General features: G+C 45.2%; 2 protein-coding genes across 3 annotated transcripts in view; one reads left to right on the forward strand and one right to left on the reverse strand.

The window, feature by feature from the left end:
* Positions 1 to 237: 237 nt before the first annotated feature.
* Positions 238 to 24,829, reverse strand: part of cacna2d4a (calcium voltage-gated channel auxiliary subunit alpha2delta 4a) — a 35,076-nt gene continuing 10,484 nt past the window's right edge. For both annotated transcript variants that reach the window (XM_088282301.1, XM_088282292.1), the window contains 12 exons: positions 5,450 to 5,511; positions 3,875 to 3,889; positions 3,555 to 3,599; positions 3,302 to 3,364; positions 3,118 to 3,188; positions 2,946 to 3,021; positions 2,828 to 2,880; positions 2,532 to 2,587; positions 2,225 to 2,345; positions 1,722 to 1,842; positions 1,429 to 1,506; positions 238 to 1,367 (listed from right to left, as the gene is read on the reverse strand). In XM_088282301.1, coding sequence (XP_088138427.1) covers positions 1,269 to 1,367; positions 1,429 to 1,506; positions 1,722 to 1,842; positions 2,225 to 2,345; positions 2,532 to 2,587; positions 2,828 to 2,880; positions 2,946 to 3,021; positions 3,118 to 3,188; positions 3,302 to 3,364; positions 3,555 to 3,599; positions 3,875 to 3,889; positions 5,450 to 5,511 — 860 coding nt within the window. In that variant the 3' untranslated portion in view covers positions 238 to 1,268. The remainder of the gene's footprint in view (positions 1,368 to 1,428; positions 1,507 to 1,721; positions 1,843 to 2,224; positions 2,346 to 2,531; positions 2,588 to 2,827; positions 2,881 to 2,945; positions 3,022 to 3,117; positions 3,189 to 3,301; positions 3,365 to 3,554; positions 3,600 to 3,874; positions 3,890 to 5,449; positions 5,512 to 24,829) is intronic.
* On the forward strand, positions 13,558 to 24,237 carry lrtm2a (leucine rich repeat transmembrane protein 2a). The gene is made up of 7 exons (XM_088282389.1): positions 13,558 to 14,079; positions 17,161 to 17,305; positions 20,344 to 20,564; positions 20,728 to 20,853; positions 21,083 to 21,171; positions 21,240 to 21,397; positions 22,177 to 24,237. The coding sequence occupies exons 2-7, from the start codon at positions 17,251 to 17,253 to the stop codon at positions 22,668 to 22,670; spliced, it is 1,143 nt and encodes a 380-aa protein (XP_088138515.1). The 5' UTR covers positions 13,558 to 14,079; positions 17,161 to 17,250; the 3' UTR covers positions 22,671 to 24,237.

The following is a 24,829-nucleotide window of genomic DNA, read 5'->3' on the forward strand; positions in this document are numbered from 1 at the left end:
TCTTGGGTGCCGTTTTGTCTTAGTGCGGAAAACCTTTTTTTTATGACGTAATATGCCTCAGTTAATGCAAAGTCGGAATAGACAAAAGTTACTAGCGAGTAGCATAGCAAAACGCAGCTAAATGGCGCGCAGCTGGAAACAGAAAAACTGCAGCATATGCGGGAAAATTAAATCTCCAGTGCCCTGGAAAATATTCCTCATTCTTGTTTAGTTTTTGATACAAACCAGTGTAACTCATTGTTGAATTTATTCATTTATTATTTATTTTATTTTACAACAGGGGCAAAATATGAATACAACGCAAAAGCAGTGCAAAAAAAAAAAACAATGGATACTTTAATGTACAAAATGTGGCTTTGTTCATAAACATGCAATATGGACACACAAAGCAGGAATAATGAAAAAAAAAAACCCTGGTGATTCATGATTTCATACACTCATATGAACAAGTCTAATAGGTAGTCAGTCAGGCAATTTGTTGTAAACGCATGCTTGTTTTACAAAAGCTTAACACTAGTAGCGTACAAAAATACCATATGATGTCAGATTTACACTATGAATGTACAGGAGGCAACAATAAATATTTTTGACCTGCTTCAACTAAATGACTTTGTCCATATGCTGACGTAACTCCATTCTATTTTATTTATAGAAGATGCAGGCGTGTGTTTAATTAATATTCAGCTATAACATAAGCCAAGGGTCACTAAGCTATTTGAAAGCGAGAGCTTCTTTGTCGGTCATGAATAATACAAAGGCTACCAGAGCCTTGATCAGACTCCCAAACTTTGAAATAGTTAAAGCATATGACTAATAATTTAATTATTAAAGTATAATTTAAAGTATAAACCTGAACAAGCAGATATAATAATAACGATTTAGGCAATGTCTTTCCATCTCGTTCATATATTGAAGCCCTTCCTATGCTACATGATGTAATACTTAAGACCATATGCAATTGCGCGTCAAGGTAAATCAGAAATCCATTACATCCCTACGGGCTCCGTTACATTCGCTCGTGTGATTCATAATTCATCGGCGTGAGTCACGGCAGCCACCTGCTTCTCTTTAGTCCTCCTTTTATTTGGAGATACAAGGTGTTGGAAGAGAACGTAACTAATGGAGCGGTATCCATGGCAACACCTGCCAATTTTCAGCACTTGACCCAGGGAGGGAACAGGTCTACAAAATAGACATGACTTAGTTGCGCTATGTATACAAAAAAAAAAAACAAAAAAAAAAACAATCCACTTGTGGCACCATCGGGGTCACCATCGGGAGACAAATGAGGCGATGGAAGGACAAACGAGGAAGAGGAAGGCGGAGAGAGACGCGGCGGATGCTCCTCCACAGTCGTTTGCATTCTCCTGGAAGCAAAATTGTCTCATTAGGACCAAAATATGTATTATTTATTTATTTATTTTTTACCTGAGGGTGGTAAGCGTGGCACGACTCGGGACGTCTGCGGATCTTCTGGGAACGCATCCGCTCGCACTTCACTGAGGAGTTATGTTCGGCGGCGGGTCAAGGTGACATAAATGTGCATTTTTGACAGAGGATAAAGCTTGATAACACACGGATGCGATTTGTTAGCCAGTTCATTTGATAAAGCTTGATAACACACGGATGCGATTTGTTAGCCAGTTCATTTGGCGTCTATATCGGTCAATGGCAGCGAATGAAGCACGAGAGGAAATGTTTGGGCTCGGAGGAACAAAAAGGATATATTTGACTTCTTCGGGCGCCATGGTGATGGGCGAGTACTGTCTGGAGCAGTCGCAGTCGGCCTGGACGACCAACATGAGCAGGTTGCTCTGCGGGATCTGCTGCACTACGAACATCCTGGCGCAAACACGATTATGATTCGAACGGCCGGCGGGAGTCAGTGATTGTTATTGTCATACCGCAGTTGTACACAAGAGGGCGCTCACAACATTTACACCTCTTCAACTTTTTCCCCCTCACGCACTTGTTTTGACTCTTCACGCCTCCCCTGCTCTATTTACCTTTTTTTTTTTAATACTTTCCTCACCATCTCATGCGTCTAATCCTGTTTCTGCCCACTTCTTTCCATCCTTGTGGTTATATAAAAACAGGCAGAAGCATTGAAAATGGATTTCTGTGGGACATTTTTTTTTATATGACTGGACGTGGGTTTAGCTGAGAGCTGCAATGCGGGATTATAGCCATGCATGTGTGTGTGTGTGTGTGTGTGTGCGCTTACTTCTGGCAGCGTCCACACTTAATGATGCTGTTGGTCTCTTTGACCGATGGCTCGTAGACGAAGCTGGGGTACTCGGTGTCGCACGGCTGGAGGATGTCCCCCTTTTTCTTGTGCACGGAAGCTAGAGCAGAATTAAAAAAAAAAAAAAAAGGTCAAGGTTGACACCAGACAGCGTTTTGATTTATCGCCTCGGTCACGCTGAGCTACATTTACAAAGTCATCGCTCGTGCGGGAAAAAGAATAACTAACACCATTCTGGTGTTGTTGACTTGACGGAACTATTTTTCTCCCCGCCGTGTGAACTCACCATCTGCAAAGTGCTCCGTGTGCCAGATTCCACAGACATTAAACTCAAGGAGAAACCTTGTGAAGTGGAGAAAAGAGGAGAGTGGACAGAAGGGGAATCAATTAGCCACTCCATTCTTAGAGCCTCGCTGGCAGCTTGCACTCACTTTTCCCCAAAACTGGGCCCTGACCCAAAATTCTGCACTGCTTTACATCCGGGATAATACGCAAATGAATGACAAATAATTTATTAGATTCCAGACTTGGGGAGATGCCAACGAAAGACCTGCGTTGCTTGTTGCCCGTAGCAACACTTACAGTAGGAAGTTGGAAAGGAACCACTTGAGGGCGGATGCCAAAGCGTAGAACGACTAGAGAAAAAAAAAAGGATTAACGTGATAGATAATGTCGAGCTACATAAATAGTTTTGACATACACTCAGAAGTGGCCGGGCGCCGCTGATGGAGTGCACGTTCATCTTACACATCGCCTGGTAGTCAAAAAGAGACACCCTGAGAAAATATAAAAGTGAATGTGATTTGGCGGCCACCATCTTGGAATTGTTCAGCCTTAAGAGTATGTGCACGAAATTAGAGCTGGGATGTTACCTTTTGAACATGCCCATTCGGATCAGCGTCGTCATGACGGCGCCGTCAACCTCGCCGAAGAACCTTCCGGCCTGTTCGGGGGGGAAAAGACACAAAAGGCTTGAAGGAGGCGCCGAAAGCAGGTATTGCGGTTTTACGCCGCTCGCACGTCAGCGTGATATTGCTCGACCGTGTGTGAACTGACGTCAGCGCGCTGTTTGGAAATGAGGACAAAGCCATTATTGTCAATCACGTAGCACTCCATATCCTGCGACGGGAGACAGAGACGAGACAGAAAAGGCAATTACGACCGCCGTAATGAGCCGCCATTACGCTCAAATGATACACAACAGACAAATAAGCTCTTTCAACTCGGACGGTGATGCGCGTGGCGGGAGCTCGGGATCCGCTTGAGACGGCGGAGGAGGTAAGTGGGCGGGCGGCGGGGGGACACTCACAAAGCTGTCACAGCGAAGAGGACAAATTCCCTCCACGTCAGAGCACTGGCGGGCAAACCAACAACAGAAAAAGTTAGGAAAAGGCCTCAAAGAAGAAGACAGGTGAGCTCGCGTGAAGCGAGGAGGTGTTGATTTCAACTTAACATCTTTTGATGTCATTTAATTCATTTGCCGCTGCCTGTGTGTGTGCGGGCGTGTGCGAGTGCGTGTGTGTAATCCGGTTAAGTGGAGAGTGTGAGCAGGATTTGACAGAGCTCAGCAGGTGCAGAAGATGTTAAAATTAGGTTTGACAGCACAAGTGGAGTGATAACATCACTTACATCAGTGTCGTTTGGCTGCAAAGACGCACACACACACAGAAGAGAAACAAACATCACTTGATTAAAAATGACAGTTGACGTCAGGCCGATGTTATGAAATACTACACAAAAAAAAAATGCTGTGTTTGTTTTCCTAACCCACTCGCTGGGCAGCTGTGGATTTTAAGCCACGTTGGGTTACTTGAACCCAAACTTGGGTTACTTTAACCCAGTGTTGGGTTACTTTAACCCAAGGTTGGGTTGAAGGTTGAATTTGGACTTGGATCAAAATCTTGACTCAACATGCTGGGTCATATCCTCAACCCAAGGCACTGGGTATAAGTAACCCAGCATTGTCTCAGCCCATTTTGGACCCAGTGCTATCTAAACTAAATTGGGTTATTTTTTACCCAGCAGTTTTAGGAGTGTATGATTATACAGCACACTAAAAACAGTTGGGTCAAAAGTTACCCAAATTGGGTCCACAATCAACTTTTTGGGTTATTTATTTAACCCTGAAAGATGAGTCAAATAAATAACCCCAAAAAAATAGCCAGAATTTGCATTTATTTGTACAGAAAACAGGCAAAGAATGGGTCAAAATGATTTGGGTTATTAAGTTAACCCTAAAAGATGGGTCAAATGAATAACCTGCATTTTACCAAATTTTAACCCAATTTTTGGATTTATCTAAATAACCCAAAATATTGCTTCAGTCCCATTTCGACCCAATTTGGGTTATTTTTAACCCAACTGTCTTTAGAGCGTATCTTGGCCATTGTTTTTGCCTGATGGGAAATATGAAAAAAATATAAACATGAAAAATAAGTAGTCGTTGACAATTGCCCCTTTCCTACTCCAAAACTGGCCACAACATTAGGTACACCCGCAACCAATCGGATATGAAAACGACACCATTAAAAAGTTATCATATTGGTAAAGGATAAATCTGTGGACCGGATGATGCTGGTGTACCTAATGAAGTGTCCATTTGAATTCTGTCGCCTCCTTTTACTTCCTGCTGCATTTTCATTTTTTAACCCCCTGAGGGTGCTGAAAAGTTAAAGTCGACTGCAGAGAGGAAGCATATAAGAGACACACTCGCGCACGCACACACACACACACACACACACAAATGGATCATGCTGTGAGTAGGCGCATGCACACACACACAAACCCGATGAAAAAAATGCTGCACGACATCCACATTATGTAAGATGGAGGGGACCTTTACTTCTTTGTAATCTGGAGTTTATTTGCGAGTGCGCCATGAGACATACTAAGAGTAAATTATTCACACGCGAGCCAGAATGGCGTCTGAAAACCACATGAACAAGCTCCTCGCTGATGAGTATGGACACTTTTTTTTTTTTTTGCACAGATGGTCGTGCATATGTCGCCCGTCCACGCGGGACACAACACTACTTACAGACGCACATACAATAGTCTCCGCAAGGAAGTGGGAGTGTCACACCCGCTCTTGGCCGGTGCTTTTGCCATCCATCATTTAACGGCAAGCCACAGGCCTCAATGCTTTTTTTAATTGCAATTTTTGACAACCAGCTGGTTCTGTTTTTTTTTTTTTTAAATACCAACCTGTGATGCAATGGCCCAAAATTTGGATTCCATCACCTCCAGGGTCATCTGGACACCGATGGCTGCATGAATAAAATCCCCCAAAAAAGAAGCATCATGAATTCATGGTGAAAATTAAGCTCCACTAATATTAATTGTTTTGTGCAGAGGATAAGGAATATATGCCAGTGATGATGCAATGTTGCTACAGTTTTGATTAAAAGTTTAGAACTACAGTAAGACGGATGCTAGTTTCTTTAACCTGTCTATTGGGTTTTGCATTGTATGTTAGCATTAAGCTAGAGGACTTTGGTAATGTTTTTTTTTTTGGGGGGGGGGGGTTAAATACACATGTAATTTTTGTTTGTAGTTTAGTTTTATAGTAGACTTCAACTGGGTGTGCCAAAAAGCAGCTTAAAGTCTCTTTTTTCCCCCAAAATTGTTCAAACTGCGACTTGTTGTGAAGTTCAACCAGAACTATGCCCTCTAGTGGCCGTGAGCAGAACAAAAGGCACAAAAAGACGAGTTAAAAAGTCCAAATAATCAATCAAACCAGCGACATGTTTCGTTTTGTCAGCGTTTAGCTTATGACATTTTATTTTAAGCTTGTGTGCGTTTTAGTACACGATGGATTCACTGCTTGGGTGTGCTTTTTGGGTCCATCATAATCTCAGATGGCATGTCGGTGCATAAAAAAAAAAAAGAAAAAAACTAATTGCATAAGTTCTCTGAGCAGCACATGAACACATACTGTATACACCCACGTGCATCTCACACGCACACACACACACGCACGCACGCACAGTGCGAGGGAGGATGACACTTCATATTAGCATCAAAGACTCAGCACTTTTCTCCCCTCCTCTTCCTCCCAGCATGCTTTGCAAAAGTACTCTGGGGGAAGCCTCTGCTATTCTCATATGATGATTAAAAAATTTTTTTTTTAAAAATCACCAGTTCAAGTGTGTTTTACTCATCACTATAAAAGCCATTAGGGGTTATTGCTAGTGGTTTACAAATTGTTACCGTAACCGTGACAACAATACTTTATGTGATGCCACCAAATATTAAAAAAAATATGCAAAAGTACGAATCATTCATTTGAACAGTCATAATCTCAGCTGATCCACATTTCCAATTTCCTCCTCGTGTGCTGTAATGGAAGCGTTCCTTTCAAAAGCGTGCGGTGTAAACAAGGCCGTGCTCTCGGGGCGATTTGTAATCAACGCAAGCTGCCAATCAAGTCGCGGCGTGCTTGCAACAGGAAATGAACCAGCCAAGGGGAATAAATAAGTTAATAGCTCATTAGTTGCGATGAGATGCAAGGTGATGGAGGGAAAAAGTTTCATGGCGTCATCTTAATGGAGACATTTTCCTTTCTTGTCTTTCCCAAATTCTCATTTGTACCACACAAACTTTGAGGACTCTTAACACTCCAAAATGGCCTCGTGAGAGTCAAGTGGCCTCAAAAAAAAAAAAAAAAAAAGACCAGGCCATGTGTAAGAGAATCCTTTCTATCCACAGTATTTACTGGATCTGCGAAAAAAAAAAAAATCCCGCTTCGTGCCTTCACACACTTTCCCCCCATTAAGCTTGCCGGCGTGCCAATGTGTGAGCGCGCGTGATTGCGTGTGGCACAAAGGGTCAGCGTGTACTAAACGATCTCGGAGCGAAGGCCGTGTTGATGGTTCCCCGGAGTGGAGACTAAAAACGGAAAGACGTTTGTGCTTCTATTTCGGAGGGGACATTCTTCATACAGACTTAAAAAAAAAATGCTGGGTAGTTTTCCTACACCCTTAAACACTTAAACTGGCTAACTGTGAATTTTCACCAGATTGGGTTACTTTTACCCAAGGTTGGGTTAATTAATTTGACCCAGGAGATTGTGTTGAAGTCAGGATTTGGACTTGGATCAAAACCTTGACCCAATGTGCTGGGTCAAACCCTCAACCCAATGGGTCTCTTTTGGACCCAGTGCTGGGTTACACGTTGGGTTAAATAAAGTTGGGTGGTTTTCCCACTCCCTTAAAACTGATGGTCCAAAAAAAACTGTTTTGGTTGAAAAAAAAGAATGACCCAATGCTTAATTTGGCCCAACTTTGGGTTGCAGCAACCCAATTAAAAAAAATGTGGGTTGTTTTTTTTAACCGGAAAGTTGAGTCGAATTGACCCAGGTAATGGGTCAAATAAAAATTTTAACCAAAACTGGGTTATTTTTGACCCAGCATTTGACCGAACATGCTGGGACAAATCCTCAACCTAATGTGCTGGGTATAATTAACCCAGCATTGGGTCAGCAACTTTTGGAGCCAGTGCTGGGTTAGTTATTTCACCCAATTTGGGCTACTTTTGACCGATCAGTTTTAAGAGTGTCTTCCTTGTCACCTCAGCGTACTCGAATATGGTTCTTCTTCTTCAAAGCGAGTGAAAACAACGTCAAGAAGATGTACGAGGCAAAGCGAACGAAACACACACAAAGCGGTCTGCGGCAGAGCGTTATCAAAAGAGAAGATTAATTGATATAATGGAGTCGGATGACACATGTGGGGCGGGTGAGGGGGGGAGGGGTTTCGAGGCGGCGGACAGGAAGTGAAGAACACCAAAGCACGAAAGCGGATAAATTGATTTTTAATAATGTTCCGAGCTGGAAAGCCCTTTTCATTTCAAGCCGAGCGTGGCGATTCATAATAATGGGAGCCGAGCACCGTGTGCGTGCTTCTCGTTCTTTCACGTGTGTGCGCACGTGTGTGTGTGTGTGTGTGTGTGTGTGTGTGGAGGTGGGAACAGTGTGTCAAAATGCTTGCGCTTAATTTATATTTCACACCAACAAAGAGCAACCAGATAGTCTCGCTTCATAACAGACTCGATAACACACTTGTGTTTCACAGACTGAACTTAAAAGGTGCAAAATAAAAATAGAACAAGATATATGAACACAACTCAGGGCCTACTTTTTTTTTTCTTTTGACTCATTTTGACAGGGAAAGTAAAAATAACTGATGTAGTTGCACAAGTGTGCACACCCCCCTATAAATGGGGATGGGATTAATCACACTTGTGTTACAGCAAATGTGAGCAAAAGCGCACTTGCCACTTTTTAAAGTGTTTTAGGCTTTCCCTGACATTTTAATTCCAAATATTTTGTACTAACAGTGAGTGCTATTTGAATGGCATAGTGCTTTATTTTTATTTATTTATTTATGTATTTATTTATATTTATTATTATTATTATTTATTTATTTATTTTTGTGACGAGCAGTGGAATTATGGCCCAAAAGTTCCACCTCGGTTTGAAAATTTTGGAAAAAAAAAATACATTGAAAATCAAACCCAAGATGCTCCTGTCACCCGACCGTCAACCTATTCCTTGCCCCGCCCCTCAACAATCAATCAAAGTCAAGTACGCATTGTCCCCCCCCCCCAGTTGCATTCTGCACAAGGCTCGCTCATCAACTCAAACCTGCTACCAAGACGTGCTCCCAAAAATAGTCGCGTTGTTCTCGCGCAGCCTCAGCTGACTTTCCGCCAGTGTTCAGTAAACTGATGTTGCCAGGCAACCCACACCAACCACTGGAAGCAGTCGTGGCAAACTCCGGCGACCAAACCAATCTTCCGACTAGACATAACGCAGCTTCATTCGTCATTCTTTTTCATGAGAAGCTGACCGTTTTGATTCCGTGTCTCCGTTGCTCCCTCACTGACCCCTCTTTACCTCCACTTTATCACGGTCAGCCGGCTCAAGTCCGCCGTCATCCTGCCAAAGGAAATCCCCTCGCTGCCGTGTGATGAACATGCAGTTTTTTTTGTTGTTTTTTTTTCTGCGTTCAAATTAATGACAGTCTCAGAGCGCTGCAGCGAAAGAGGGATTTTGTGCTTTTGAAATACTTCATAATCCCGTGAACCGCGCCGCTTAATTCATCCGGCAGTGACGGCTTGCGAGGCTGAGGGAGAATCTTTAAACCTGCATTTTTTTTTTTTTTTTTTTTTTTTATGTAATCATCATCACGGGTGGGTCACAAAAAAAATAAATAAATAAATGTGGTAAGTGTCATATCATCACGCAGCCTGACAGATTAAAGGTAGAAGCAATAAAAATAGAGTGCAAAAAAAAAAAAAAAAGTAAATTGTGAGTCATACCAGGACACCTTTGTTGTTGCCATGGCACTGTGGGGGGGGGAGCAATCCTAAATTTAAATTGTAATTATTGACATTTATAGCAACAAGCAAGTTTGTTGAGTTGATTTCTTTTTTCGCTTTAAATCGGGTGGAGGATACACAGTTTTGTAAATTCTTACTTCTTTGTTACCAATTTACACTACAGCAACACTTGTAATTTTTTATTTATTTAATTTTTTTGTGCTTTTTATGACATTGCAGCCCCAAAATATGAATGCCGCATTGGATTTCAACTTATTTTTTGCAGAAAAGACGCAATTGGACTGAGGAAAAAGTCCGAAATTAAGAATCGATCGATTTCAACCGAAACCTGAGACGTCCGTATTGACCCGAGGCCCATAAAAGTGTCTCGTCAGTGCGAGGTCGATCGAGGAAAAAAAAAAAAAAAAACGCAGGAGGGGACAGCAGATCGACTCGACCCCTCCCACCTCACACCTCCCGCCTGTGATGAGAATATAGAATCTCGACGACAAGATGGATAGCGGCAGGAACCGAAGGATGCACTGCCGCCAAACCTGCGACCATTTATCTTGGCTGACACCAGTCCGATAATTCTGTGCGATACCCGACACGCACACAATTCTTCCCAAAACACCTTCCATTTTGCCATTTCATGCCGTCCCAATACTTTTGTCCACATGAGCGACTGAAATCTCCGTCCAGGATATGCAAATCTTCCCTGGCACCTGCTCTGCATGCCTCGTCTTTGCCAGGCAAATAAAAACAGCCAAGAAATGTGGACGCGTCCCACTTCTTCCCCCGGAAGGCCGAATTAATCAAGCTCACCTCGTGTTATCATCCGGTGTTAAAAATCTTCCCCCCCGACGACTTAATCAGGCAGCAGAGTATCGGCCGAGACGCCTGCAGGCGGCTGGTCAAGCTCGCCAGGTGGAATGTTTATCAACTTCTCCTGCCGTTATTTATTTATTTTCAGCCTTGTGTGCTTTGCTTTGTCCTGCAGGCAATGCGTAAATAAACGGCGCACAAAAGTAAACGGACGTTATGGTGAAAAGACATTTGATTAAAAATACAGTTTGATAACTTCATTTGCGCGGGCCTTTCCAAAGTGGCCCGCGGTCCAGTTCCGGCCCGCACCCCGCTGGTTGGGGACCATTGCGCTAGTTGATTTCTGACTTAATAATCCTGCTGCTGCTGCTGCATGTCGCGTTTGTCTAGTGGTAGCTTGTCGGAATTTTCCCAAAAGGAGCTCCGAGGCGACATATTTTACGGAATAAAGACTGACCTCTTCGATTAGATAAGGTCAATAAGACAGCGAGCTATAAATAGCGAGCGGCTCAAGGTGCCGTATAGACGCGGTCGGCGCCTGTGACACCTGCGCTGATTGGGTGCCGCAGTCACACAGTAAACCGGTCTCAATAGTCCTTGGCCCAGATGCAGAGTGGATAATAGGAAGCTGGCAAAAGCCGATCCAATTTTCAAAGGATGGCTGTTGGGCGGACGGGGCGACGGGTCGGTAAAGTCGCTGAGCGGAGGCCACACAATGGATTCATTCTTCAGTCTTCAAGACAGAAAATCCCTCGCAACCAACTTTGGAAGTCAGCGTCCTGAAATAGACGACGGAGGTTTGCCGGGATTACACGCGTGACCAATGACACCCGTGAAGGCACCCACACTTGATGTTCCGTTTGTTTGTTGATGTGAGCGCTGGCCCGATGACCAATGTGGTGTTTTCATGAGGCGCTGGAAGCTGCGGAGGCGGATGCTCGCAAATAGAAACCTGGCTAAAATTGGATCATCTTAATGTTTGAGAGCAAAATCGCTTCCTTATACGTTCCCGGGTAAAATGCCGTGACGTTGAGATTTTTTGATGCCCAACCAGAAAGATGAAAAATTTAAAAGCCTAGTAAAACATCTGGTTATCGGGCATATTACGGTGAAAAAGTTTTGAAATTGTCAAAGAATTCCCCAAATCTGGTATTTGAACAGGGGCGTGTAGACTTTTAGTCGTCTCGTCCCTGTTATAAGAGGGTGTGCACACTTGTGCAAACGCACTTAGTCATTACAAATGAGTCGTTATCGGTCACATCCGGATGGAAAGAAGTTTTGAAATGCAAATGGTCATCAATTTAAGCTGTTACAAGAAATAAATGGTGACAGAAGTCAGAACTCGCCGCAAGCTTAATGACCGTCACAAGTGCGCCGTCACACGGAGTGATATGAAATTATTGACTTTTCCTCGCTTCAAGGCGACGCGCCATTACTCCGGCCCTTTTTTCACGCCGCTCGTTCCGAGAAGGTCGCGTGTTACCGTGGCGTTTTAATAGCGCTCGCCTTGGAGCTGCCAGCCAGTGATGAACTGCTCAAGGTCGCGCCGGCTGCGGCGGCACGCGCACGCGTTTGCCGGCCAAATCATCCGAAGGGAGACAAAACAAACAAGTGGCGCTGTCGAAGCTGCGACTTCGTTACCTTCGGTGTCATTTAAGCAGCGCCGAGAGCGCCAAATGATTCTTATGCTCATTAGAGGAACAATAAATGCGCCTCGTGTGAACAAGGAAGGAAGCAGCCAAGTGATTATACGCTGCGTGAGTTACTACATTCCACTTTACACCCATGACTTGCCACATTGGCAATCAGAGAATTCTCTGGCATGGTTTTCTGCACCTTAAAATACGATTAAAAAAAAGATCATTCTTGCACCATCTGAGCGCCAACAACCTGCCATCATCATCATTTTTTTTTTTTATGAGAAGGGGCGGAGAGAAGTCTGTCACAAAAGAGAGACACACTCACACACACACACACTACTTAATACTACTACTACTACTACTAAATAGTGCTCAAAAGCTTGATGTCTGCATTTTTCTGGGGTTGTCCAAAATAAGAAATTTGGGTGAAACAAAGCATTCTAGAGCTGATTACAAAATAAATAAATAAATAAAAATGAAATTAAATTAAATAAAAATTAAATTAAATTAAATTAAATTAAATTAAATTAAATTAAATTAAATTAAATTAAATTAAATTAAATTTAATTTAATTTAATTAATCAAAATAAAATAATACATAAACAAATACATAAATTAATTAATTTTAAAAATTGTTTTGCATCATGAAAGAAAATAGTCTAAACTTCCATTCGGTAGTTTCTGTTAACATAGTCAGAGCAATTAATTACACGACCACAACAAAAAAACATAACCACTTAAAGTTGTGGTCTCAACTTGTCGTCACATAACCCAAATTTTAGAGACCACTCTCATTATGACGCACTACAAATTATTTGTAGAGCTCGAATCATTAATACCGCCCAGTCTGACTTTTATATTGGATCTTGATGCTCTCGCGTGCCCACCAAAATGAGCATATTGTTGTTACGCAAAGAGGAAAATACCAAAACAAAAGGTGGCTCGGATGTGCATGGTAAACAAACACGCACACACACACACACACACACACCCCCGCACACACACATTAGAAGCCAATATTAAGACAGCTGCCACAAGCAATAGAAGGGAAATAATAGGAGACGTGAGCAGGGGAGAAAAAAAAATGGAGGGAGGAGAAAAGCCCATGTGGCCGAGAGGGAGATTCTCATCTTCACTTGAATCAGCTGATTAGACCCCTCCCATACCCCCCCCACCCCCACCCCGGTCCACCTTGTGTCTCCCCTTTCCACTCTCGCTTTATGTTTATACCCTCTTCTTTCCACGTCCAAGCATTCTGACTCCCTCATCCTCTCTTGAGTCACCGCGGGAGAGCTGAGGGGCAGACAGAGGCGGCGTGTACACTTGCTATATTTGACAACACACACACACACACACACACACACTCCTGACACACGCACGACTGCACAGGCATACGGAGATGAAGCAAAGGGAGGCGGAGGGAGGAAAAACAGCTCTCAAGTGTAGCATGCACACACACACACACACGCACACGCCCCGCACACCCCCACACACACACACAAAACCGAGATGTGTGCTGAGTGCAGGAATCACAAACATAGCGGCACACGGGAGGGCGAGCGTGACGCCAGCACCTTCTCGTTCTGTCTGTGACACACACACACACACACACACACACACACACACGCACATGCGCCGACGTCCCTGCCTCCAGCTCACACACACCTCAGATGCTCACGAGCCAGCAAGGAGGACGCAACCGGACGTGTCATTCAAACAAGGACTGCATGTGAAGACGAGGATTAAACATCTCCATCCTCGCTTTTTCCTCCACAATCTAAGCTTCCTCTTTTTCTCCCCCCCCCCCCTCGTCACCTCCCGCCTCCTCCAAGCGCGATTGATGCAAGCAGGGGATTGTCTGTATACGTAAAGAAGGATTATTCTTGTTTTCGTCCTCGCCAGGATTTTCAACGTATGGATCTATGTTTCTTATAGCTTCTTCCATTTTGGATTCTTAAAAAAAAAAAAAAGGGGGGGGGATGATTTTGGGAGGCATGTGCGAAAGGAGAGAGCAGTGAAGCTGCTGCGCTGAAATATTTAGTCGGGAAGGTGAGTCTTTGAATATTCCTCGATATTGTTTTTAAAAGCGGAGAAGACCTGCTGCTAAAAACGATTGTTAAAAATGAAACAAAGTTTGCAGGGCGTGTGAATTTTTTTCAAAATGAAATGGAATATGTCACACTTGAGGCGAGTTCATGGATTATTAACTACTGTCACTTAAAAATAATTTCATAATTTATTACGGACTCTGTTAATACGTTTATCGTGGCTGCTTACTCAAAGCAATTGTGTAAAATGAGACGGACAAAAATCGAAGTTAAACGTGATGACTTTTTTATTTATTTATTTTTTATTTATTTATTTTTTTTAATAGTCCTCCCTCACCACAGCTTCAGACCGACACATTCCGCTTGATCCAATCCTCACGTCATTAACCTAACAGCTACTGGCAAAGTGTCCAAATGTCATGTGAGTCGACAGCGTGCGCTTGCAATAAAGTCGTCAACTTGATTGACGCGTGGCCAAAGGCGAAGACGTTTGCCACGGGAGAAATACGCGTGAAATTGTGAAATTCGTCACTAAAAAAAAAAAGCGTCACGAAAAAGTTGCGTCTGGACTTTGCTATGATCTGCTGTTATGCAATTGCATACTTTTGACCTCTGTCGATCAGGGTCGGGTTCAGGTTGACCTTCACTTTTTTTTTGTCGGCGTCAATGTGGGGGTGCGTGTGTGTGTGTGTGTGTGTGCGTGACATGATCCCAATGCTATGTACATATGTGTACGTTTAGCTGTTATAAATGTGTTACGACACGTGTGCATATTTTGGTTTGGCCGACTTGTCAACGCGCGTGTCAAGCTTATCGTCATGTATTTAGACGTCTGTGCATGTATGTGTGCGTGTGTGTCATCTCCCGGGTAGAAAAAAAAAAAAAAAAAAGCATTAAAAATTGATTTAGCCACGCTCGGCTGCACCGCTCGTTGTTTTGTAGCAAGCTGCATTGTTGCGCGGGGATAAAAACTACCGAGGGCTGAGCAACAGCGACTGAAATTCATATGATGGTAAAAATTGTACAACTTCACGGTATATGTCGTGATATAAACGAGTAAAGTAGCTAAATTACATTTTTAAGATAACTACAAGCAAAGCGCTACGATGAGTATTCCGCTAGTTCCGTTTTATATTAGCTTAGCCGTTAGCATAGCATCTCCATCTCTAAAAAAAATTATCATCAGAGATGTAGCTTATTTGCCGCCACGTACGCGAGGATTTAGCAATGCTAGCAAGCCATATAGCCAGTTAGCTAGTTAGCTTAGCGCCTAGCATTATCGCAGTCATTCCCTAGCAACCGGGAAAGCATCTACAAAGACTTTCAAGTGTGATTGTGAGTCAAAGTCGCACCTGCCGATGCCCCCGGTGACCATGTGGAACGCGATTTGCCGCCAAATGGGGCGGAAACTGCACCGGGCAATTAAAAACGATTAGTCACGCCATGTCGGCAGGCCCATTGTGAGAAGATGAAATATCGGCGGAAATGGAATCAATTAGGCAAATGAGGGCAAAAATGCGCTCGCCTACTCATGTTGACCGTTTGTTTCAAGCCGAACCCTTCGGACATAACGCCAACCTGCAACCTGAACAGCGTGTGCTGAGTAGTAGCGAGGAAAGATGAGAGGACATAAAACCAGCTTGGGGTTGGAAATGAGGCGTCATTTGATTCCATCACACCTCCTCCCCTACATCGCCTCGACGCCGACCGCTTTGAGTGGCAGGTATCGACGTGTGTGGGAGCGACATGGGGCGCGGGTCAAATTGGTAAAAAAAGCTTTCTGAGAATAGCCACCGTGTGGCTTGCTTAACGCCATGCCAAAAGGTTTATTATGCTGAAGGGATCTCGGGTTTTTAGATTGGCTCCAAGGAAAGCTTTGGAGAGAGAGAGAGAGAGAGCTTACAGAGATTTGTTTTTTATTTTGGAGTCAGCCAGCACTCCCTGACACATTCTGATTCTGTTCCTTTTTTAGAATTCATTCATTGCTTTAATTCTTTTATGTTGTGTTTGATTTTTATCTGTGAGTAAAGATTTTTTTTTTTTAACTTGAAAAATGCTGATTGTCCCCTCAAGAATCCACAAACGTGTCACCGGCTGAAAGTGTCAAAATGCAACCTAGAAAAGAAATGATTTATTGAGCGAGCATGCAGGCGATAGCGTTTTATATTAATGAAAACATGTAGCGAGGCAAAAAAAAAAAAAAAAAAAAGTGGCCCCGCTTGCTCGTTTGTTTCCTCACTTGTGAATTTTTAAATGAGGCGTGTGGATGCTTGCGATTCAAAGTCAGATTTCCCAGAGGAGGAAGAAGGAGGAGCCCGGCTAATGTGACTTTTTAATCACATTCGGGGCTGCTCGAATGTCCTCACGGCGAGACAATAACGCAAAAACACGTTCGACACAGCGTTGGGTTAGCAATTTCCCCCAATTTGGGTTAGTTTCATTTCAATTTAAACGTGTACGTTGTGGCACTTTCTTGCTTCTTCGTGATTGGTTGTTGAGCTCATTTCGGGATCCGCCTCTCCCGTTAAATCGGCACACATCCGATCATTTGGCCGGGCTACTTAAAATGCAAATTTCCCGTAATCACTCGACACGCATCCTCACGCAGACCTCGCTTCGTGCCACTGAGTGACGAGAAAGAAAGAGAGGGAGATGAGATGGGGGGGGGTGTCTAATTATTGCACTACAGCCTAATCTGATGAGTGCCGTAATTTCACACGCAAGCCAATTGGCTTCGGATGGCACTCGAGCGAAAAGGTGGCGTCTCGTCGCATCGCGCCAACGTCTTCAAATTGCAGGCCCAACGCGTTTGCGGCGCGCTACTCAAGTTGCGGGAGGTTATTTTAGAAACGTCGTTTACCGCATCGTCATGTTCTACGCTGTATTATCTCTGCGTTGGACAGTGTATGGCTTTTAAAGGCGGGGCTTAGTCCGGTGAGTGACATGGACGCCAGCAAATGAATGTTCGGTTCGTGGCTGGCTAACCGTTGACGTCAATTGTGGCCAGCTTGTAAAAATTTTTTGCACAAGTTCCGACAACAATTGAAAAAGTCCTGAATATGTTTTCTATTTCTTTCCTCAGCGATTTCTGCAGTCGCCGCCCTTGCGGAGGCGGCAGGCATGGCCGCTTGACGCCTCCCGTCTCCCGCCGCCACCGAGGAAGTCGCGCGTCATGCCCCCCCACAACCACCCTCCAGGGGGCGTCGGGCTGCCCCCGTCCGGACCCGGTGAGTGGAAGGAACTCAACGCTCTGATTGATCCCATCTATTCAACTCCCAACGTTCCATGTGGAACGCTCTTGTTTTGACAGTTGTTAATGTTAGCATGCTCGGCATACTTGCGCGCGCACACACACACACACAAAGGATAAGGCCATTGAATATGCCGTGGCCGTGAGCACAATCCTTTCATGAAAGGCCACATTACTCCACAGTGTGTGCGAGTTTCTAGATGCCAAACAGCAGGGAGAAAATGGCCGAAAGGTTGTTTCTCATTTTAGTACCTTTCCCCTCTATTTCTGTCTCAAATATGACAAAACATACATTTGTAGCACAATTTTACCGAGCCTGTTCCCAGAAGAATTTTGTCACATTTGGGACTGGGCGCTGTTAACTCATTTACTCCCATTGACGGCAAAATACGTTAAAGATCCTTTTTTTTTTTTTTTTTCTAAAAAAAGTCGAGAAAAAACGCGGCACCTTTTTGGAAGTCAGGAAGAGGAGGAATAATTCAATAAAAAGCAGGCTTTGCACGGGAGTTTCGGAGCAACGCTAATCCAGTCCCCTCTCATCCCAGTGTCAGCAAGTGCAGCCGAAACCGCTACACCTTGTTCAGGCTTATCCGTGTTATTTGTGTGTGTGTGGGGCCATGACACACGTGTGTGTGTGTGTGAGTAAGCGATTATTCCAAAGGGATGAGATGATGCGGGTTAAACGGCGGGGGTTTTGACGCCAGCCTCAAAGTTGTCTCGCAGCGCCTTTCTCGCTTGTCTTAAGGATCAGTCGACGGCGCCTCGGTTGCCGCGGCAACGCGGCGTTACCTTGTCAGAAATAACGTCGGCAGGGCAGCTGGGGGCATTAATAGTTTTTTATATGCATGCGCGTGGCACTTTTGTTGTTTTATACCTTTCGAGCGACGACCCCTTTGGGGGGAAAAAAAATAAATGAAATGTGCAGAAGAGATCAGACATGTATTAGCCTTTGACGAATTCCACAAGGAAAGAATCTTGAGAACGAAGCGGTAAAACAATGTGCAGTGAAATTTTTTTCTCGGATGTCATCACAGAAGCTCGGCCGTAAATTGTTAGCGCGCCGACAAGGTCTGACTTTTCACCGCGGCGACATCTCGGGTCCTTTTGATTTATATTCCATAACGTTTATCATACGTGAAAACCGTATGCCGACGAGTCAAACGATTGTTTAAGCGGCGCCAATGGACATGCGGTATTTTGCAAAGGGGAGCAAAGTGATTTCAGGAGTCCAATCAAATCCGCATTTGCATTTATGACGACAGACAGCCTGCAAGTAAATTAACGACTTCAGATAAGAGAGACAGCTGGTGGAGCTCGTAATCAGATAGCGGCGAGTGTGTGTCGCTTGGCATCGGAAAACAGCGCGAGCGGGTGACATCATTGACGAGTCCGGTGTCACCAAGGCCCTCCCGAGGGATATTACATGTCGGACAGCTGCGTTGTCAAGGCGACGCGTCCAAACATTCCTGTGTTTACAACACAATTAGATTCGATTAATGAATCAAATAACCGTTAGGCTAGCCTTAAATCGTAACTCTTCTCGACTGTATATCACGCTTTCTATGACGGACAATTAGGTTGCTAAGTTACGAAGACTTGAAAGGCGAACGACAGTTGGGACCATGGATGCCAATACGGTCATGGGGTTGCCGTACATTAGTCACGTTTGTCAAAGCTTTCTACAAATGAGACGTGCCCTAAGAGTCAAATTAAGATCCCCTGTCTAGTCTGATCCCGGAGTCGGGGTTAGCACGAGGGGCATATGTATAAACAAGAGATTACTTTTCATCCCGATATGGTCCGTCTCCTTGTTGTGTCAAGTTTTGTGGCACGAGGTTTTTTAGCCACACCGAACATTTTGGACGATTCAAAGGCCTAAAGCAAAGCAGAGCGGCTAAAATAAGCCAAAACAACCACCACCTCCTCTTCCTCCTCCATGAGAGCAGCTCAAACCTCTCATAAATGTTGAAAGTTAGGAGGGAGAGTGGGAGGGAGCAACACGAGGAGAAGAGGCGAGGGAGGGAGGAACGAACGGTCGGATCGACGGACGGTGTCGAAAGATACCCTCGCAGAGACACGATTTGACGGTACATTGTGACGAGACGTTACATCCCAAACAGAAACATTCCCCGGCTCGGTTCCGTTGCATAATGGTGCTCCTTTACCTCCGAGCTCGACTGTCAGCTTAAATCTCCCGCAACGGCTCTAACCTGCAACGGCAAATTCAAAGCCACTGCACGGTAGAAATCCTTCTAAGATTCCTACTGAAGGATTTCAGCAAAACCTCTAATCTCTTCTGTCGTCCATTTGTGACTCCAAGTGAGTCCCTTTTCGGAGGATTTTATTCACATTCTGCTTGGTTACAGTTCACGGTCAGGTTGTGTCTGTCAGCCCAAAAACTCGTCCGTTATCTCCGGACTTATCTCTCGTGTATGACGATATTCAGTGAGCGAGAGAGTGGAAACAGAAGGTGGCAGATTGGCTAATTAGAAGAGCAAGATTGTAAAAGACCAACAGCGCATCACACTTGACATCTTTTCCAAAGCATTCCAGTCAGGAAAATGAATTAACCAATCAGGGTTTTGCCGTGCAACAAAACAAGAACCGCTGACGAACTAGAACAGAGACAGTCAGCCAGCTTCTCTCCAGGTCCAGCATCGACGAAGCCGCAAACCGCCTCCTATCTCAAAGAACAAACGGCTGGCGCTCTGAGAAATGACTGCTAACGCAACTGCATATGATGCAAGTGATGAATTCCGCCGTCGGGTAGTTAAAAAGGGCAACGTCTGTGTCTGGAGTCGCTTTCTTGATATCACACTTTGTCAGCACTCGACACTCACGCTCTAAGCATATGGACCCGATAGACGCAAGGAGCAAACATTGGCTGGTAAGACACCGGATGGAAAGACAAGGTCACCGTGAAGGAGTCAATGAGGAAGCGCAGACCAAAATGTTACAGAGGGAACGGGTGACTAAATTCTAACGATTCTTGGTTTTTCTGCCTCCCCCCCACAGTCTTCCTCTGCCTGCTGGTGGCGCTGTTCCAGCCGGCTTGTCCCTGCCCTCCCCCCTGTCTCTGCTCCTCCGACGGCCTGCTGGTGGACTGCGGGGGCCGCGGCCTCTCCTCGCCGCCTCCCCCGCACCTCCTGCCCACGGGGAGTCGCTCCCTCCTGCTGGCCAACAACAAGCTGGCCTCTCTGGGAGCGTCGGCCTTTGCTAACCTCTCCTCTCTGGAGGTCGGTGCAGTCCACTCGGTTGTTGCTGCTTAGTTTTCTTAGCATCTCATTCTGATTGTGTAAATGTAAAACGGACCGCTGAAAACTTGTACTCTTGGGCCACAAAGTCAAGCAATGATAAAATGTTTTGAATCAAATCAACTTCGGACATTGTGTTTTACAGGAGTTGGATCTCTCAAACAACTACCTTGACAATTTGCCGGCCGGATTATTCCGAGACATGAGCAATCTGACCAAACTGAGCCTGCACAACAACTCTCTGACAGGAATGGATCGAGATCTCTTTCAGGTAAGACCGCAAACTACACTAACGGACTATATGAAGACAATCAATTTAAGTTTTGGGGTGACTGGCTCCCATCCAAACCTGCACTTTTATTTTATGAAAATTGACTTTACTTGCGACAGACAAAGCTATCATCAATCAACCGTTGACTTTTGCTGTCCCCAAAAGCGACAATCATTGATCCGAGACTGGACTGCTACAGTAAACCGGCTGGGTTCTGCTGTTCTCACAGGGTTTGGGGGGTCTCCAGAGTCTCGATCTTTCACTCAACGGCCTGGCATCTGTTCCTTTGGGGCTCTTGGATGAGGTACAGGGTCTCAGGTAAATCAACTTCTGCGCAGACACAGCTGTCACTTCCTGTTTATTGAGTCCAAAATGTCCCCATATAGGTGGCTGTCCCTTGCTGGTAACCGTCTCCGCGGCTTAGAGAGGGCAGCGTTTGAGCCGCTCGCCCACCTCCAACACCTGGAACTAGGACACAACCCCTGGGAATGTGATTGCAATCTGCGGGAGTTCAAACACTGGATGGAGTGGCTATTGTATCGAGGTGAGCGTCTGATTTATGTCACAGCGGGTCCAAGCAGGGTGCTTGTGATTGGCAGTGATGAGGTGCAAGGAAATCATCCCTGTGCCGGGGCACATCTCATTCCCGCCTCCCGTGGACTGCGTGTCGTCCGTAACGCAGCTGCTCTCTCCTCATGTGTGAAAACCTACATTCACCTCAGTGCCCGGGGCCTCGGCTGCCCCGCTAATGAAGCAGCATCGCCTCTCCGCTCCATTATCCTCGCTGTTCCAGTCCGCTCTGGCTCGGTCCGGCCATCTCGCAGCATTTGACAAAGAGGCGTCTCGAGATTGAGCGTGAAAGCTTGGCAGTTGTATGCGGATAACGCTGCAATCTGTTTCCAACAACTTCAACGCACCCTGCTGGGATGTTTGCAGACAGTAACTCCTCTTTGAGAATGTTTGGTCACGGCTCTGACAACCACCTCCTCAAGTCAGCGTCCTCCTGGATTCGACCGAATCATGTTGGTCCATAATCTTGATTCTCAATTTGCCCAGAGTTTTCTCTTCCAAGTACAAGAGATATTCCGCTAAAGCAAGGCATGTCATCTCGTGAATTATACAGAAGTCCTCAGTTTAGTATATCTACAAGTTTAGTGCGCAGTTGTGTGTAGTGATGTATGACTCATTCCGGTGTCGTTATCCCAACCCCCTTTGTCCTCACTTGCTGTCTTGTCCTCTTAATCTCAATTAACGGGTTTCACAGGCATGAGTTGTTTCCTCAATGACCCTCCTCTTGTCCTCCTGTCATTTTCTCTCCTTCAGGCGGAAAGGTGGACGCGGTGGAGTGCACGCTACCCAAAGACCTGCGGGGGCGAGACATCCGAGGCGTTCCAGTGGAAATGTTTAACTATTGCCTCCAACTGGAAGACGAGAACGGTGGAGGAGGAGACGGATCCCGAGGAAGTCCTCCCTGCAGCAGGGGCGCTCTTAACCCAAGCGGGGCACCGCCAATTTCGGGCGGTGATGACTCCTCTTCAAACACAGGAGGAGGGGGCGGTGGAGAAGCCCCGGCAGATTGCGTGCGCGCCCGCTACCGGCCGGTGAGCGTGCGGCGCGCCATCGGCACGGTGGTGATCGCCGGCGTGGTGTGCGGCATCGTCTGCATCATGATGGTGGCGGCGGCCGCGTACGGCTGCATCTACGCCTCGTTGATGGCCAAATACCAGAGAGAGCTGAAGAAGAGGCAGCCCCTCATGGGAGACGGCGAGGCGGATGCGGACGATCGGGAGGAGAAACAGATATCCTCGGTCGCGTAGAGCCACGGACAACGGGGGGTTGTTTGGCAAAAGGGCTCAAAGAGGAGATCGGGTTTGAAAATGAAAGCAATCACCACCTTAGACTCTCCGAACGTCACCAGACCGTCTCCTTTCAAAGCGTTCCTCCCTGCATTTATTTTTTTTAAACCCTTCATCTCGCCTACCAACCACCGACTGATGCTGTCGGCTGCGGAGAGAATCGGGGTTCGTCTCAATCGCAGCGTATCGACTCATCTAAGAGTGGCTTGTGGCATTTTCAGGGACTCTTGAGTGTACTCTTTATCGGACCAATGTTCACGTACAAGACAGCCAAATGGGCACTATATGTCTCCCTTTCAAGACTCCAAAACCTCACCCCTGGCCCAGAGAATGACTTTAGTGGAGGGGTAATCTAGTTAACCAACACTTATATACGTCGTTGACTCAGAACAAAACACCAGGACCCGATTGCAGCTTCTCTCTGGTCCGTCTCAGGTGTCCACATCTTCCCATGAGAGCATCTGACTGATCTGGTCGAAAATCCTGGCGGACAAGAGTCAAATGCTCTTTATTTTCGGACCAGGCGTCTCGTATGAGGTCTCCCGACAAGCTCCATCGAAGGACTTTCAAACTTTCCAGCACTTTATTGCCCTAATCGGTTCCCCTCGCCATGGTTTCCCTTTCCTTCCCTTCTTTCGAAAACTTCCCGGAGGGATTAAGAGCTAACAAAGGGATTGGACTAAAAGATGCTGCTATTTTCCGCCACTCTCTCCCAACCCTTTATCTCTCCATCCATCGTTCCATCCAGTTGCTATAAATGGAAAGTCCTCCTGCAGTTTCCACCTCGTTTCTTTCCTCACATCTGTCGGTAATATGCGATGAAGGTTGCGTCAGCGCCATTTCAAAATGCCACTGCCAAAGAGAATTTGATTCGCATTCCGGCTGAGTAAAAATAAACTTTCATTGCACATTGCGCTTTTGAAAATAATTCCCTTCCGAGTGTAAATTGGGCTTCAAACCGATAATAACAGCGTGTCATGATATTAGCCTAGCCACGGTGTCTCAGCCCAGACGGCGACTCTGCCCAAAAATATAATAAAGTCAAAATGTTTGTATTTTCTTGTGTTTATAACGCTTGTACGTTTTGTTTGGAATATCACTGTAATGTTTGTCCATTAGCCGTGCTCATATAATCGTGTTGAGTCAAGTTTCGACAAAAGACTTAAAAAAAAAAGTTTGGCCTTCGTGTAAAATAGCGTCAAACTCATATTTGGACATCAAAGCAAGGCTCTACTCTTTTTCAGTCAAAGTCGAAATTGACCCTCCCCGGCCCGCGGGTCTCGTGCTGTTGGTTGCTAAGTATCTTAGCTAGCTGAATCCCGTTCTTATAACCTTGTGTGTGTGTGTACAGAATCCTAAAAATATAGTTTGCTACTTACAACATAATGACTGAGGGCCTCAAGATTATACCGGCCAGCATTCGGTGGTGTGTTGTGCGTCATGACGATGATTGTGTTTTAGGTAATGACGAGAAAGAAGCATTTCCTGGTACATATGCATTGACGGAAATAAAAAACATATCACATTCTATTGCGAGGCTTGACTGGATCACGAGTGTGTCGATTGCATGACGACCAGCAGAGGGTCACGAAATCCAATCAAATAAGATGGAGTATACGCAAAAATACACACTCAGGGTCAAAGCAGAGAACGAATCAGAGGCGATGGCGGCTCCTCTGTGCGTGCTAATCCTTATCTTGTTCTTTATGCCTCAATCCCTTCCAACATTTTTTTCTCCCCTCTTTTCTCATCTCCTCTTGCGCTTATCTCGTGTTCATTTATCTTCCTGACACATCTTTTCCTCATTATTTGGAGTGTTTTTCACCTTGCTTTTCCTTGGGTCTGTTCTCCTTTTTATGTCCCATTTGCAAAATGACTAACCTTCATTCTCGTCTTTTTCAAGTGCTTCCTTTCTTTCCAAGTGTGAGTTGATGCCTTGATTGAGGTGCGGTAATAGTGGGAATGAATGAGCTGGGAGATTCACAGGTATGCTTGAACATAAAGTCAAAATTTGTCCTCATGAATCATAAATAGACGTTTTGATACGGGCAAACATTGCCCTCTAGTGGTTTAAAGTGGCATTGCAGCTCTTAACAGCAACAAGACGAACTTCTCAGCTT

Source organism: Idiotropiscis lumnitzeri, chromosome 2 (genome assembly GCF_059441095.1).
Source record: "Idiotropiscis lumnitzeri isolate Australia: NSW breed Sydney's pygmy pipehorse chromosome 2, RoL_Ilum_1.0, whole genome shotgun sequence".
Classification (NCBI taxonomy): domain Eukaryota; kingdom Metazoa; phylum Chordata; class Actinopteri; order Syngnathiformes; family Syngnathidae; genus Idiotropiscis; species Idiotropiscis lumnitzeri.